General features: G+C 37.2%; 1 protein-coding gene across 1 annotated transcript in view; it reads left to right on the top strand.

Annotated features, from left to right (window-relative positions):
• The window catches only part of ALDH1A1 (aldehyde dehydrogenase 1 family member A1), a 57907-nt gene that overhangs the window by 29235 nt on the left and 10441 nt on the right, over positions 1-18231 (top strand). The window contains exons 3-10 of the mRNA XM_059071159.2: positions 137-277; positions 2318-2447; positions 4038-4099; positions 5637-5765; positions 7822-7935; positions 12103-12205; positions 13782-13966; positions 17053-17217. Coding sequence (XP_058927142.1) covers positions 137-277; positions 2318-2447; positions 4038-4099; positions 5637-5765; positions 7822-7935; positions 12103-12205; positions 13782-13966; positions 17053-17217 — 1029 coding nt within the window. The remainder of the gene's footprint in view (positions 1-136; positions 278-2317; positions 2448-4037; positions 4100-5636; positions 5766-7821; positions 7936-12102; positions 12206-13781; positions 13967-17052; positions 17218-18231) is intronic.

Below are 18231 nucleotides of genomic sequence, written 5' to 3'. Positions count from 1 at the left end.
AGTTGAGTTTGTACAGTATGCTGGAATTAGGCTGATGAAGACACAGCTTATGAGGAATTTTAGTGTATTTTATAGGGTTATTGCCACTGGATTTGCTAATATATTTAGCCCACGAATTGAATTCTTTGACTTGCAGGAGGATGTTGACAAAGCAGTGAAGGCTGCAAGACAGTCTTTTCAGATTGGCTCTCCATGGCGTACTATGGATGCTTCAGAGAGAGGACGGCTAATAAACAAGTTGGCTGATTTAATCGAAAGAGATCGTCTGCTCCTGGCAGTGAGTATTAACCAAACTATGCAGAACTCAAAATCTCTAGAAAGCATTCATTGTTTGGACTGGTGAGTTGTTTTGATTTTAGTGTTCACTATATACTCTCTACAAATAAAACAAAAAGACTTCTACCAGCTCTTGTATGTGAATGGTATTCTCAGATGGTATGAATGGTATTATTCTCAGATAGTAAGTAATCTGCACTCTGGTTTTAGATGATGTTAATGTCTACTCCCAGAATAGAGTCTACAGTCTAAACATTGGGTTTTTTTGCTTTATTTATTTAGTTAGTTAGTTGCACTGGGTCTTAGTTGTGGCAGGCGGGCTCCTTAGTTGCGGCATGCATGTGGGATCTAGTTCCCTGACCAGGGATCAAACCCAGGCCCCCTGCATTGGGAGTGCGGAGTCTTAACCACTGCGCCACCAGGGCAGACCCTGAGTAAAATCAAATTAAATGTTTCTTTCCTTTACTGTAGAATTTCTGAGCCTTTATAAAATAAGGTCACATGCAGCATGAAGATCCTAGAATAATATACCGGCTTTCTTGAACTTACTTGACCACTGAACTCCTTGAGTGAAAAAATCTCATGGAGTTTGTTAAAGGTGCCCAGGATATTTCTTTAAAATAAACCTTATTTCTCCATAATCTAGCCCACCAAGACAGTTAATAAAATGGCCACTTTTTCCTTTCCTGAAATGTACATGTTCACAATGGTCTTGAATAAATTATGTTCTTTTTATAGGTGAAAGAGTGAATAATAAAGAAAAATCCATTCATGTGTTTATAAAAATGTTATTTTTATGTATACTGCTTTTTAAAACACATTTCAGCAGTTATATGAATCAGCACATAAAATGGGTGGGGGAGGTGTTTCCTTGTTTTTTCCTCGAGAAGCCAATTTAACACAAAGCAACAGCAACATCAGATTTCAGAGTAAGGTTTTACCACCTTTAGAATCTTAACTGGCAGCAACAAGCAGCCTTGTTTTTTAAAATCAACATTAGCCATTATAGTTAATCAAAGGGCCATTTATTATCCATTCAAAGATTCAGCATAATTCAAAGTATGTAAAAATATGGAATTAGAAGTTATACACAATACAACAACAGTAACCAAAACATCCTGCAGGAAGAAAGCAGAATTTGTTAAAACTTGCCTTCTCTAATTTAAACGATCTGTGAATTACAGAATGTTGACTGCCTCTGTCAGCATAAGATTGTAAGGGGGGGGCTTCCCTGGTGGTGCAGTGGTTGAGAATCCGCCTGCCGATGCAGGGGACATGGGTTCGTGCCCCGGTCCGGGAAGATCCCACATGCCGCAGAGCGGCTGGGCCTGTGAGCCATGGCCGCTGAGCCTGTGCGTCCGGAGCCTGTGCTCCGCAACGGGAGAGGCCACAACAGTGAGAGGCCCGCTAGAAAATGTTGAACTTTACAGCCTGACCATTCAACCAATAATTTTGATATTAGCGGCAAAACTCTGAGTTTCACAATTTAAAATTTTGTTGAAGAAAACTCATGGATTAAAAAAAAATCCAGGGGTTATTTAAGTTTGTGTGAATATCCAGATGGGATGTAAAAATTAAAAATGATTATTGAGGCATTATTAATGGTCACTGACAGTAAATTGTCACACACAGTTGTATCATACAATAAGTGAAATCTTGTTGGAACTCCGATCTGACTAAGAAGACTAAGTGCCACTCTCACAAGCTGTGTGTATATCAAATTGTGACCAATTCCTAGAAAGTTGGTTCACTGGGGGACATTCAGAATGAGATAGAAGGGCACTAGGGTTTAGAAACCAGAATCTCACTACCTTTTCTACCCAGATCTTGCTATGTCCTTAAGCAAGTATAGTCTTAAGCAAGTCCTTTTAACTCGTTTTTTAGTCTCCTTTTTAAAAAGAGGAGGTTACAAAAGATTGCTTACAGGATTTCTTCTAGTATTTTCAAAATTCTCTAGCACACGATTACTCAAAATATTGACTATTTTTTTAATCTAAAATTTCTGTGGAAGTTTAGATTTGGGGTGTGATCTCTTTTTCAGACAATGGAGTCAATGAATGGTGGAAAACTATTTTCCAATGCATATCTGATGGATTTAGGAGGCTGTATAAAAACATTACGCTACTGTGCAGGCTGGGCTGACAAGATCCAGGGCCGCACGATACCCATTGGTAAGCAGCTTTGGGAAACCACTGTGGGTGACGGTAGGGGTGAGGAGATTATTGTAGAGATGAAAAATTCCAAACTCTCCCTTTTAAAGATGTCAACCAAGTAGGGCAGAATTATTTTCTTCTTGACTTTGAGACAATGCAGTTCTGAACCTGGACGTTCTGCTAAGATTCATCATATGGGTTTTAAAATTGTTTCAACATAATTATGCAGAAAATAACACTATAGATACTTTAGAAAATATTAAAGTAAGAACATTCGTATGCCCACAATTACTGATTTAAGCAGTTGTCTCTCTAAGGACTCAAACTTTTCAGAGCTGGCCTCTGAAATTATTTATTTGGGTTTTATGCCAATGGTGACATTTATACCCTTTCTATAATGTAATTATTTAAGCCTCTTTGTACGTTCCAGTATGAGTCAGCTATGGTCATCTGTGCCTGGTCTAACTCAGTGTAGTTAGAGCAGACTAATTAAACAAACTAATTCACATTGATTTGTTTCAAATAGTTTCAAAGAAAGATGGGTCTGTGTTTATAGCTTAAGAATTTGTGTGAGTGAATGTGTATGCATTTTAGTATTTTAATAGAGTATGCACATAATGGGATAGGAATATGAAAAGGCATTGAGTTGGAAAACATTACAAGTAGAATTTAATTCATATAAACGTACTGACTACGGAAATACAACACCCTCCAGGACTGGCCCTGAAGTGCATTTCCAATCTAACTGGAGCATCCCGCTTGTTAGAAGTGAGAGCCAGGAAGTGGAAAGGGGAGAGTGAGACCATGATGGGACCAAGAACTGTGGCTATTTCAGAAACTTTTACTTTACCCTTTGATAAAATTGAAGAAACCATTTAAAGTACAAATAGATCTTGATAAGTAGCCTTCTTGCTATGATAGCCAGGAAGCTTTTGTGGAAGCTAGAACGAACACAAAGCACAGTGCAACCTCAGGATGACCACATCAAACTTTGAGGCATATGAATCAATCAAATCCAGATGGAAATGTCCTTTACTTCTGGCATTTTTTTTTCATAGATTAAGAGAGCTTGCTTTTATTATTAGGTAGGCAAAAAGAAGAGGACTTTTTAGAACAAGCCAGTAGGAAAGGCTTGTCATTCACAAGGAGATATTTTTAAATTCTACTAGATTTTAATTTTACTATTTTTTAAATTATATTATGCACTTAAAAAATTACTAGTAGAACTCACAGCTGTCAGAAACAGAACTCTAACAGTTTCTTTCTTAGTTACACACCTTTTATTTCCTTTATTATGAAAGAAAGGAAACTGAGAACAAGTATGATTTAGAAAGTAGCCCTCCTATAGGACCAGAGATGGAACAAATATTGTTCAGATCTTTTCCAGTTGTGCCTCTTTTCTTTGACCTAACTCAGTTTTATGGTTCCTCTCATTTCAAATGACTATTTGAGGGCTCAGGTTTTCATTTTGTAAATAGGCAGAGATATGTTCTTTTTTTCTTTTTTTAAAGTTATTGTCTATACCCTCCTCTCACATCAGCCCCAAACCACCATTCTGTGAATATCAAGCACATTTGTCTATAAATGATTGTGTGTTTTATTTTTCAGATGGAAACTTTTTTACTTATACAAGAAATGAGCCTATTGGTGTGTGTGGCCAAATCATTCCTGTAAGTTGTTCTCATATAATTTTCAGTCAAAAAAAGTGAGTTCTAATTCTATTTCATTTGTCAATGAAGATTTCTTGGGCACAAATGAATGCTCAGATATTTGCTAAATGTGGAACAAATATAGTAATTGTTGAACTTGGGTCTCTCTGTGGCTGTACCCTTCGGATACGAACTAGTAGTCCGGAAACCTACCTATATTCTGCCATATCTCTTGAGTGTGTTTCCATATACAGCATCACCAAACCTTAACCTTTTACTCTATGGTTTGTTTTTAAAAAGATGTATTGTGCACTCTGTTTAAGACCCATGCTTTACATGTACATAGCAAAGTGGTCATCGTGCAAGACGCCAAGCATTTCAGTGAATATATATTATGGCCGACCACTATCCAACACTTTCTATCAGTATATCCTCATTGGGACTTCTCAACATAGAGAACAGTAGCAACCAGAGTGCTCAAATTGAATGAAATTTCTTAACTAAATGGAAGAAACTGTGCCAGAGGCATTTGGAGCACAGTATGGAATATATCCTACCTTCAGATAAGAGGCTTTGATACTCCACATTCCTCTTTGAGAAAGTACCATTTTAAGCAGAATCATGAAGATTTCCTTTTATGTCCAACAAATAGGAGACTATCAATGATTTCACTCTGACTGACATATTCAGAAAGGCCAAAAAGGCCAAACAAAAAGATAAAATGTCCTGATGTTCTTAGATGAGGAAGTGGCAATGACTTATCTTCTGCTCCAATGAGATTTAAATGTACACATATTAACATTTTGAATGAAATTGCTCATTAGTTCAAAAATCCCAATAAAACCCATAAAAACTACATAATCCTGAATACTAAGAATTGTTAATATTTACTGTATGCCTGTGATGAACAATTCACTGCATTAAACATTTGGCCCACTTTCTCTATGAATCCTCAGTACAACCTTCTGAAGTAGAGAGGGCTGTTTTCAGCACTTATAGATGATGAAATCATACACAAAGTGCATGTAACTTGTCTGAATTCACATGGCTGCTCAGTGATTGAGCGGAGATGTGAACCAAGCTGTCAGCCTCCAGACCCTAGACTTCTTTGTCTTTAGCAAGATATTTGTCTTGGAATTAAATACTACTAAATATTATTATTGGGTGAATGGCTACATTTAAAGACCTATAGGGAGGGAGGAATAATTATACTTTTTAAACCCTTACAGGTAACTTACAATACATTTAATAGTAAGGCTTGATTTCTAAACCGTGCAGTGATTTTTTTCCTGGTAGAAAAAGAACTCAAAATAACAGCACTTGATAAAATTTTATGACTTTCTCCTGCTCTCTTCCTGTATCTAGTTTATTTGGAGGTGATTTTTTAGCATTTATGAGTTGCTTTGAGCAATGAACTTAATTAGAATATACCAGATGATTAAACAAAACTACTACAATTCTTGTTTAACATCTACAGGGAGTGTACAATGTGGAAGTTAGATTAGCAAATGTGGCTTTCAGCAATACAAAGAATCTATTGTTATATATTGCTTTCTAGTGGAATTTCCCACTGGTCATGCTCATGTGGAAGATAGGGCCTGCCCTCAGCTGCGGAAACACAGTGGTTGTGAAACCAGCAGAGCAAACCCCTCTGACTGCTCTTCACATGGCATCTTTAATAAAGGAGGTACGTTTCCTAAATCAAAATATGTTTAATCTTTGGATGCTGAAGGAGATGGATGGGCTTTGGAGTGAATGTGGCAGTTAAAAAAAAAAACCTTTATTTTTTTGGACCTGCATATTTAGCTGTTTTGGAACACAGTTGTTTCCTCCTTGAGTTTCAAATATAAGACTGCTACAGTCACATGATGATATTGAGAGGTGGAATCTTGATTGTTACTGTCATTCCCATTTCTTTTCATTTAGAATCAGAATAAAGTTGTATTTCAAATATCTTAAAAAAAAAACGTATGTGCAAGAACTCAGGAGTCCTGATTTACAGTAGGAAGACTTCATCTGTTGCTACTGTAAACTACATTATCTGCCAATGGCTCCTGTCCAGTGGGGACACATTAAGCATAGCTGCTGGCAGGGACTTTTGGCAGTCAACCCAAATGAACCTCTGCCCAAAGGAGGACAGGAAGCCAGACCAAAAGCTTCATGTCCAACTGCCCTTATGATCACTTTTTAAATTTCTTTTGCCCAACACCCATGAATGCAAGTTCATGTTGAAATTGCTATGATTTTCTTTCAAACGGTGAACTGTAAGTTGGTGTATAACTGCAACTAACAGCCTGGAAATTCTACAAATTTGTGTAGTCTATCCAAAGGTTGGAGGCTTCTGAGCTAATATGCTTGCTTGTGTCATTGGGCTACATTATTTCCAAACTCATTCACCCATGAGGGAATACCTTTATATTCTCTTTTCTATTACGGTTTCCTCTGCATTTACCTTCCTGCTCAACAAGTGACAAAAGAGCACATAAAATTTATTTTCATCAACTATCTAGATTGTTTTAATATATTTTTTCTTGCAAACAAGTTATTGGCCTTTATATCATACCAATATTTTAAAAATAAGCTTTAGTCCCTAGAAATTTAAAATTCAGGAAATCTGAATCCATATCTTAAAAATATTCTTCACTTCAAATTAAAAGTAGGCAAAAGAGATGTCAAAATGAGACATTTTGATGCAAATAACATGAAATTTCAACGTGTTGTTTCAGTTGCCACATTGCTCTGTACTTGATAATTCTTTAATTGGGATTGGAATCAATCTGTGAAGCTTGATCATGAATGGGATGACTTTTTTTTTTTTTTTTTTTTTTTTTTTTTTTTTGCGGTACGCGGGCCTCTCACTGCTGTGGTCTCTCCTGTTGCGGAGCACAGGCTCCGGACGCGCAGGCTCAGTGGCCATGGCTCATGGGCCTATCTGCTCCGTGGCATGTGGGATCCTCCTGGACCGGGGCATGAACCCGTGTCTCCTGCATCGGCAGGCAGACCCGCAACCACTGCGCCACCAGGGAAGCCCTGGGATGACGATTTTTAACCTAACATTTTTCTGATTAAATAATCCTGATAGGAATTTGCAACCTAGTTGGTATGCCCTGATCAATCAACAGGTAGAAACTAAAAATGTTAAGATCCCTTTAGCTTCTTATTTTTGCTGAATGGATAATAAACACATTGTTTTCCTTCTTTGTGAGTAATTTACCAACCACTTTTACAAACACTATCTTTTTGAGTTACTATTATAAAATTTGAGACAGGGCTTCCCTGGTGGCACAGTGGTTGAGCGTCCGCCTGCCGATACAGGGGACGCAGGTTCGTGCCCCAGTCCGGGAAGATCCCACATGCCGCGGAGCGGCTGGGCCCGTGAGCCATGGCCGCTGAGCCTATGCTCCGTAATGTGAGATGCCCGCGTACCGCAAAAAAAAAAAAAAAAAGAATTAAATAAAAATTTGAGACAGCCATCATTGGAGCAGTGATCTATGAAAGTCAAAGATGGACTTACTCTGAGGAGAAATAGTCCCTCAATAATGCAACCCTTGAGTTTATTTTAAGTGGGCTAAACAATGAAATAATAATAATAATAAATAATAAAACCACCTACATGCATCTTTCTTTGTAGAGAAACTCATAAGATTAGCATAAAGAGGCAGCTTTGATCCCATACTCTCCTCTTTTCTCTGTAGAATTAAATGATCAGTTCTGTTCCAACTATTTTACTTGTTATCTTTTAGGCAGGGTTTCCTCCTGGAGTAGTGAATATTGTCCCTGGTTATGGGCCTACTGCAGGGGCGGCCATTTCTTCTCACATGGATGTAGACAAAGTGGCCTTCACAGGATCAACACAGGTAACATCATTTACTCAGGCCAGTAGTGAAGCAGTCGGAAGCATGTTTTATGTTACTGTTTTTAAGCTGACATTTCCTTAAAACAAAAGTTCTTTTAATGATTTGTTCCTTATTCTAGCCTTCACACATGTTTATAGAACATAAGCAGATGTCGTTGAGATGAAACGAAATACCTATTACAAAAGCAGAAGGACTGGAGTAAACTGTCTTTAGTATGTTATTACTTTCTCTGATGAGAAATATGGCTGATTAGACCTTGTCGTATGATTAGTAAGGTTTATGATAAAAAATATAAATTAGGCCACAGTGATTTGTATGAATGAATTGTAATTTTATCCTGTAGATTAGGGAAATCGAAGAGCAGAGCCTCACCCTTAGCTCCTTATTTGGGGCTCTCTCTTCCCTGAACATTCTGAAAAGGAGTCAGCAGCTCAGCTTCCCGGATCCAGCCTAACTTTTCTGCCTCAGTAGCTCCAGTTTGGCTATCCAGAAGATTAAAGAACAGGACCCCAGCCGTAGGCACTTCAAAGGAGAGGGATGGGGGAGAGGAGGGATGCTAAATGCTCTCTAAATGCTCTGGGTGTTGAAAATGGTTACTTTTTTAACTTTCTGGAGAGAGAAACAGGAAGAACATTCCAGATAGTGTAGAAAGGCTAATTTGATTATTTTATACTCCTAATTAGCCACTCCAATATAAAGAAAAGTTTACATAGAGAACTAAAATGATAGAAAATCAAATTTTATTTTTCTTGATCTGTTTAAAACTAGATAAATCAATATATAATTTTTTCTTATTTTTCATAGACATAGAATAGAAACAGTTTACATTCTACAAACTCCTAATTGAGGTAGGGGAAAACCAATTCTTCAATAAGGAGTCTGTGGACAAAACAACTGGTAATGGTCAAGATATAGCAATAAATTAAAAAAATGATGAAGTCACAGGTTGAAATCACAGCAGAGGAGGTAAAGCAGGAAGGTACAAATTCCTCAGCCTCGCATTGCAGACCTTCCCCAACAGGGACGCCACATAACAGCTTCTGCTCTAGATCCCACACACTCCTCTAGTTTGTCTGAGCCAGAGGCTGCTGTTCCATGATGCCATCTCTGCATCACTGCCTGTTTGTCTTGGCTCATCCCTGAACCCCTACAGCACTTTAGGGGTACTTTACCTGCCCCCTCCCCCAAAAAACTTTGATATGAGAAGACTAGGAAACATCTAGGTTTAAATACTAAGTCCACCCCTCCTAGCAGTATGTCTTCCAAAAGTTAAGTATCCTTACGAAACTTGAGTTTCTTCACATGTAAAATGGGAATAATAATATCTACTTTATTGAGTTGTACCGAATAAAACTGAATAAGCTAATGAGTAGTAAAACATTTAGCATCCTACAGAATAGTCACTAAATGGCATGATTATTGTGTGTTCTAAAGTCATTTCCATTCTACTGTTCCTTCAGTCACTCTTTAATTTCTCACACTAGTTCATAAGGTGTGAGGGAAGAGGTCCCTTCTCCACAAAATATTTCTTCATCGCTGCCCCATCACTTCCTGATTATTCCATGCATCATTTCATTCCCGCAGGCTTTTGCTCATGCGTGGCCACACCTACTATAATGTGGCTCCCATCACATGCCCTCTATGGCTTTCTCTGCAGTCCCAGGAGCATCCTGAATTTAAAAACTTTCCATCTGTGCCCCCATTGTCCCTGACATATAATTATGATAGTACGTGCTCCTTGCTTTGTTATGTATTTCTCTCCCTTTTGCTGACTATCCTCAAAGACTATCTTATTCATTCTCATCTCCAGAAACCAGTACAGTAACTACTTCTGACTGAGTATTAAAGAATTAAGTGTAACTAAGATGATTTTAGAAGCCACACAGAAAATCAGTCTTTCTGGGTCCTCTTTTAGCTTCAGGTTCGTTGCTTTGCAGATAGTAGTGAACTTGCCAAATGCCATGAAAGAGGCAAACTATGGATTTTATGTTTTTGTGGTTCATTGTAGCAGTCACGCTCATTATAAAAATGTTTCTGGCATGGTAAGAATTTTAATGTCCCATTAGATTCATTTAAAACAGAATCCAACCCACATTGTGCAGGATGTGCTAAGTTAGAACATTTTTATGAGCATTTGCTACTTCTGCCCCACAAGGGCAATGCCATAATATCATGGAACATACTTTTTACCATAGTCTAAATAGTGCTTATCCTCTCTTCATTGTAGACCTTTTTGAGAAAAAAATGACAACATTTTACTTCTTCCCAAGTGAGGGAACAAAATCATGGGGCAAAAACTGATGTTTCCTTATTTTGACTTTAGCTAGACCTTTGGGAAAACTCAAACAGACCTTTTATTTGCCAAATGAAATTGCACGAAGTAAAAGTGTAACCTTTCTTTCTCACTCATACTTCTAACCATTCTCCATGCTAGTTCTTTTAACATTTGTAGCTTTTAGAAAAATGCCTCTGATCTTACTCCCTTCCGCAAGACAAAAATTATCTGCTTTAATAAAGCTTCTCCAGCAAATCTTTCTAAGCTAAAAACAAACAAAAAAAACAAACCCCCCCCCAAACCCCCCAGAAAATAAAAGGAAGATGCAGAGAAAGAATTTGGAGAATTCAAAGGGAGAAAGGCAAAGATTATTATCTAGAAAATACAAAATTCGTAATCACCTCAAATGAAAATTCAATTTTTGAGAGTTGTCATAAGAAATATGCTGTGGAACCAAAATGGGATATAAGAGAAATTTCAAACAGGGTTTTTCCATTGCCAGTCTACTTTTAGTTTATTTTTATTAACCTACATTTAAGGGTTTGATTTAGTGCATGAAGATTTTAAATAAGATGAAAACATTAGCAGATTAATTAATGCTCTACTCTGTAACGCACAGTAGGAGTCGGTTCAACAGTTAAAATTTAAACACACATTCAGCAAGCGTCTACTTAACTTTTATTCAGTTGAGATAGAAACTTTTTCTTTAAATCTGTTGTGTTGAGGAAAAAAAGAAATCCAGAGAATAAAAGAAGCAAGATAAAATGAATCATCTTGTAAAAAAGAAAAGCAAAGATCCTTTTAGTGTACTAAGACTTCAGTAAAAAATAATAAGGAAGAAATAGTTATAATAAATAAATAAATAAATAAATAAGAAATAATTATAAAATAGACCAGATTTTAGAAATGAGAAAAATATAAAGAACTGCAGAAATAAATCTTCATAGGAAGTGATCCATAAAGAAAAAAAAAGAAAACTCTTTCTCTGAAGAGAGGCCACTAGCATTAATAATAATAATTTTTTTAAAAAGTAGGATTCCAGCTAACTGAAGTAGCAGCACAGAACACAGACCCAATTTCTTTCTCCTAACTCCACTGTTCAAAGGTGTGGAGGACAGCATGAGAAAGTGAGACCGAGAGACATGGGGGAGAGGGGACATCAGTTAATCAATAGTTACATGAGCCCTCTCTGACAGATGGTGCTGAGAAAAGGGATGCAATGATAGGACATTGTCACTGCTACCAGGGAGGCAACATCTGTTTGGGAAATTGATATTTATACAAATAATACAATCCAAGAGAAACTCTGAAACGAGTCCTCATGAGAGCACTTATTGGAGATCAGAGAAAGACAGGGTCATGTTCACCTTGAGTCATCATAGATGGCTTCAAAGAGGAGCTAAGATACGAGCTGGACCCTAAGGAAGGGTAGGATTGGAGGCAGCCCAAGTCAGGGTGAGACCTTTGGGTCTCATTATAAATGAGAAGCAGAGAGAGATTCAAGGCTGGTAAATACGCCACTTTGTCTGGATAGAGTTTTCTGGATTTCAACAGAGGGATGAAAAGTCAAAATAGATAAATTATGGTTGGATCATGATATGTCAGACTGATCAGAAGAAAGATGAAGTTCTGATTAAAATGAAAAATAACCTGTCTGGCCATGTAAATCAAGGTCAGCTATCACGTTCAATATATCTGTTTTCATGATCCATCATATGTTTATGCTTGGATGGAGGAGTCTTTGGTATCTGAAAGTGCCAAATCTGGAAAAATGCCATTTCCCCCTAATGAAACGTAACTGTGGCATAAACATCATATAAATTTAAATTGCTAAAGAAACCTGCCTTCATGAGAGCAGATTAAGCCTCCTCCTTTGTAATGCTCCATTTCAGGTTGGCAAAATGATCAAAGAAGCTGCTGGGAAAAGCAATTTGAAGAGGGTGACCCTGGAACTAGGAGGAAAAAGTCCTTGCATTGTGTTTGCTGATGCCGACCGTGAGTAAAAGCCACTCTGCTCACTTCTCACCCTTCTCCTTTTTGGTGTCTGGTGATGCCATACAGTGAAGGGTTTGCTTCTAATGTCAAAGTGTAAGGCATTAACCAGAGTCCAAAATTACTCTGAAAAATCTCTTAAATTGTCCTAAAATTATAACGCCTAGGTAAGTCCAACACAGACACAATTTCTTGGTTTGGAATAGATTGCTATTTTCTCAGATGAACTCTAGAGAAACTAACTATTTTGCATTTAGGGGTCATAATGTATATTGTTAATTCCATACCTTTAAATATTAGCATCACCTTAAGCGTGGTGAGATACCCTCAGACACGTTGGACCGAGACCAGCTGGAGAGACAGCAAGTTGCACATTTGTCGTCTCCCTTCTCTCTGGGTCACACGCTCATTGAATTAAATGGCCAGAGGAAAAGGATGCCTACTTTTTAAGTAATTTCTCTCATTTTTTTTCTAGCAGGTATAGTTGAATTTATATATATTAAATCTCTAATTATGATGTGACTCCATTATACAATATCCTAGGTTCATCCTGATTATATTATCAAGTAGAATCCCACAATTATTTCCAGCAGAAAAAGAAGGTCAAACATTCATCTGTCTCTTTAAGAGCTGCATTATTGGTCTGAGGCAATCAACTCAGATGACTTAAGTTGTTATTGTGATCTTACCTGAAGCTTTTTAGAGCACACTATCTTATACATTCTACAGACATGACAAGATTTCTGATTTTACCAAATCTTCCTGTAAACTGCTTTCACTACAGCTAAGCGGATGTGATTAGTTCACAAAATAAAGATAACAATATCCAGTTGCTACAATGTTAAATTAAACCTCCTGCATTTAGAAAATTAAAATGCAAAGAAAACTTTCTTCTGGTTGTTTAGGATCTACTAATGAAGCAAACTACTTCCTCTTTTTAAGACCCACATAACCATCTCAAATAAAACAGTTAAGAAGAATTTATAGGCATATATGAAATAACATGGCACACTTTACATAAATTTGGAAAAATTTTTTCATAGAATAGGGTTGTAAGGTGGGTGGGCAATTCTGAATATTAGTTGTCTGGAGGTTTGGGGGGGGTTATGGGTTTTTTTGTTTTCAGAAATATCACTTTTTCTACTGATTAGGGTATCTAAGAATGTTTTTAAATTTTTATTTAATGTAATGGATATTTTATATTTTCTTTGTCATTAGTTAAAACCTGAGGCCTGAAAGAAATATTCACGTCGTCTAATTATAAATGGAGATATTTATAAAAATCACTTGCAGTGAGATTTGATCTTAGGATAGTTTCCACATTCTTGGAATTGCACATATTAAAGTTGTATTAATAACCACTATTATTTCAGAGTCTGCTATTTTTACTATCATTTTAGTAGCAAATAAAGGATCAGAAAGGTTAATGTGTCACCTGGCTGGTGAGGTAGAATATACTGAATCTATGACTATATGACTCATGATTTTTTATCCCACCATATCACCTCTGAGAAAGATGTATAAAAATATATAATCTTTAGAAAACATCTCTTCTTTAACATGAATGTCTTCTTTGCAGTGGACAGTGCTGTTGCATTTGCACACCACGGGGTATTCTACCACCAGGGCCAATGTTGTATAGCTGCATCCCGGCTCTTTGTAGAAGAATCAATTTATGATGAGTTTGTTCGAAAGAGTGTTGAGCAGGCTAGAAAGTATGTTCTTGGAAATCCTCTAACCCCAGGAGTCAATCAAGGCCCTCAGGTGAGTGTAAAATAGACGGAATAGTGTTCACCAGGCACAAGAATAAAGTATCTTCTCTAGACCTGGTTTTACTTGAATACGATTACTTCCCATTCACATATCTTCCCAGGTGACAATACTGTATCAGTTTGGTGATTTAAAAAATAATGAATCTAACTCCCAATTGTAAAGAAAGTATCCTGGTTTTGTGTTGCCCGGTTATCACATCCAGAAACAGTTGAAGAGATATGTTGGAAATTAAAGATGTGAGGAAAAATAACGAATGCTGTAAGTTTGTTTTCCTCAATCTGTACACCTCTGAATCCCTATTTACAGTTCCTATCCACTTGGAAGTTCTTATACAATCCTATCATTTATTCTTTCCTCAGCATCAATCCTTTTTCTTGGCTTCCATCCCCAGATACAGGCAGCTGGCACACCTCTATAAATTCTCTCCAAAGTCTTTAGTCACTCTGACCTTCTAAAGATAGCATGAGTGTCTTAAAAAGTCCCAAGTTCCTGGCTTTGTGGCAAACTTCCCATTTTAGTTGTTAAAGCTCAATGATCCCCTAGGGTTCCCATTTTCTTCTGTCTGCTTAGAACCATTATCAACGAGAGTGTCTCTCTTATCCAAAGCTCACCCTTCCCTCTTCGTTACACAGTTCTCTGTTCATTGTCTGCTTTCAAGCTCCTGGACCTTTGGTTCTAAATTTACTCCTGCCCTTTGAGGTCTTGATCCAGAGCAGAGTTTCTACCTGATCTCATAGAGCTTACAGTCTAGAAAGTTAAAAGGCTGTCTTGGATTTTCCTGCTCATGCCAAGATACCCAAGTAGGAAAATTTTAGGACTTAGGCAATACCAAATATTGAAATCTAAAAGCCCTAAAATAACTTAACTGGTAAATGAAGTAATACATTTTGTTAAGTCTAATCTTGTTATATTTTGTATTTATCTTTGTGTTTAGTAACTACATAGAAGTAGTTGCTAATTTTGATATTGGGTAACTTTCCAAATGGATGCCAAGACACGTATTAAATTCAATTTTGACTTGGTTTCCCATTCTAAAAAAGGATGGGATTCTAAGGTTTTAGCTGTGATTGCTTCTTTCTCAAAATATCTATTTATCTATCTATGTAAAAGTAAACACATTTCCCATTTGCAATACACATCTATCAAACAGACATAAGATAGATGATAGATAGATAGATAGATAGATAGATAGATAGATAGATAGAAAGAAAGAAATATATATGTGAAGAGGAAAGCAAAGAAGAAGAGAGAGGAAGGGAAGAGAAGATACTTAATATTAAACGTTGTTGGGCAATATTTTCCCCCATCAGGGGATCTGCACAATTCAACCGGAGGCTCAAAAATTGAGCTAGAACGCTTCATATTAAGAAAATTTCCATTCATAGGGTTCTTAAGTAAATAATCCAGTGATCTAACTACTTAACATAATAATTTAAACTTGATAAGTGAAAATATTTTTGTCACAGGTTGCACTGAATAAGTAGAAAAAGTAGATAACGTTGGGAATTTAAGGAGTAAAAAGACAGAAAAGCCCCTGAAGCTTCTTTACCCTTTGAAATACTCATTTGTTGTTATAAAAAAGAGCTTATGGAAACAGACACTCATTTACTAAGCTTTACTATATATTCTAATTTATAATATAAAATTATATATATGTGGATATCATAACTTCTTTTTCAAATGAAAATACTGATTATTTCCAACTTTTTTTTTAAATTTCCAACTTTTTAAGGAAATGTATATTTTGGTCTTTGAAATCAGATTGGAAAAGGACTTTACCAAGGAAGAATTTGTTATATGTGTAAATAGCATTTAATCTAATTGGATATGGAGCTGGCTTGTGTGCAGTGAGAACTCTGAAAACTTTTCCTGGGATTTAGAAGATAGAGGAGATTACAGAGTCAAAGAGGACAATAAAGAACAACAGTTTTTTTTTTTGCGGTATGCGGGCCTCTCACTGTTGTGGCCTCTCCCGTTGCGGAGCACAGGCTCCGGACGCACAGGCTCCGCGGCCATGGCTCACGGGCTTAGTTGCTCCGCGGCATGTGGGATCTTCCCGGACCAGGGCACGAACCCGTGTCTCCTGCATCCGCAGGCGGATTCTCAACCACTGCGCCACCAGGGAAGCCCAGAACAACAGTTTTTAAGTAGTCAGAAGAGTCAAGGCAAATTGACAAGAGGCTCACACCTTAACTCCAGGATCTCCAATGTTTTTCCTTTAAAACCTAACCCTAGCCACGTCTGAGACAAGGCAGTCTTCAACAGTGATTTGGAGTCCAAGAATCACCCAATCCTTCAACCCCCTCAAATAGGAACTGAGGCAATAGGTAGTCCCAATTCCAGTGCATGGAGGAGAGGTATGGGCTCCTGATGTTCCCAGCTAGAACTCTGTAGTCATTCTTTCCTTGTAAAAATAAACCATTTAAGTTCTGTAGTTCTTGTAATATATTTAGATGTGGTCCATTTAACAAAGTAGGTTGGCAGCAATCAGGACAGGTCAGAAAGTAGAACCAGACCTACTCACTGCCCCAAGGGGGCCTCAACTGCGTGGGATAACCAGGCTGTGGTCAGCATGGACGTCGCCACAAGGGGATGGTCAGGATGAAGAGAAGCAGAGGTTGAGGAATCTTCCTAAAGTCACAAAGCATCTGCTTGCCAACTGCCATGTCTAATTAACCCAGTAGCAGAGTTTTCTTTTTTTCCTTTCACCTTTTAATTTCATTTAGGATTACAGTTTCCAGGTAAGTGTGGTTGATGATTAACAGACATTTCTTCCTGGAAATAGATGACAGTTGTGTGAAAAGGTTTACACATATTTGCAGTGCCAATACACTTCTCTTACATGGCTGTGAAACGAACACTAAATACAAATATTTATCTTCAAGGTTTCTTTCCAGAAAAGTCTTGGGATAAAATATACCCAACAATAAATCTGAGCCTCTGTCAGCTGTTTTGGTTGAACATTTCACTTAATAACAATAGCCTAGCATTTTGAAACCTTGATTTACGGGCCGGGCAAAGTCTTATCTTTATGAGTTGTTATTTTTTTTCCTTTTCATGTGGTATTTTTCAAATAGATTGATAAGGAACAATATGAAAAAATACTTGACCTCATTGAAAGCGGGAAGACGGAAGGGGCCAAACTGGAGTGTGGTGGAGGTCCATGGGGAAATAAAGGCTACTTTATCCAGCCCACGGTTTTCTCTAATGTCACTGATGAGATGCGCATTGCCAAAGAGGAGGTAAATGGTTTCATTCTGTTCTGTTCCCTTAGTTGCCATATTTTGTCTGTGTGGATGTATACAAAGTTTATTACTGTAACATTCTCAGCTCTTGGAACACCTTTTCCAATAAATGTTACTTTTCATTTCTAATACTGACACAGGAGTAATTTATTTTTGATCAAGACTAAAAAATAGTCAGGAATTCATTGGGCAGGCCGAGAACTTCCAGTCGACTGCAGATCAGGATGCTGAACAATTTCTAGGTGCTTCCTTCACAGATTTAAAGTAATAGAAAATACAATTCCACGTTCATGGTTGCTTTTCCTCCTTTGGAAATAATATATTTGAAAATAATTAGAAAAGAATAAAGTGATATGCCGTTTTTTAAAATTAAACTCCTTATTTTGAGATAATTGTAGATTCAGTTGCCATTGTGAGAATATAGAAAGATCCCAGGTACTCTTTATCCAGTTTCCATCATTGGTAAAACATCTTACAAAACTGTAATATAATATCACAGCAAGTAGGTTAACATTGATACAATCAAGACACAGAACATTTCACCACCACGTGAATCTCTCATGTTTCCCTTTAATAGCCAAATCTATTATCCTTCCTACACCATCCCATCCGCAACCCTTGGCTTTCTCTTAACCACTAATCTCTTCTTTATTTCTGTAATTTTGTCATTTCAAGAATGTTACGTAAGTGGATTCACACTTCATGCAGTCTTTTGGGATTAGCTTTTTTTCACTCAGCATAATTCTCTATAGATTCATCTAGGTTGTTGCATGTACGGATAGTTTGTTCCTGTTTATTGATGAGTAGTATTTCATAGTTATGGGTGCACCATAGTTTGTTTAACCATTCACCCTTTGAAGAACTTTGAGTTGTTTCCAGTTTGGGGCTACTTTTAATAATGCTGTTATAAACATCAGTATACAGTTTTTTGTGTGTAAACGTAAGTCTTCATTTCTCTGGGATAAGTGCCCAGGAGTATAATGCTAGGTCATATGGTAGATGCAACTTTTT

Source organism: Kogia breviceps, chromosome 8 (genome assembly GCF_026419965.1).
Source record: "Kogia breviceps isolate mKogBre1 chromosome 8, mKogBre1 haplotype 1, whole genome shotgun sequence".
Lineage (NCBI taxonomy): Eukaryota > Metazoa > Chordata > Mammalia > Artiodactyla > Physeteridae > Kogia > Kogia breviceps.
The sequence above is the reverse complement of the archived record's forward strand: the minus strand, read 5'-3'. Positions and strand labels throughout refer to the sequence as shown.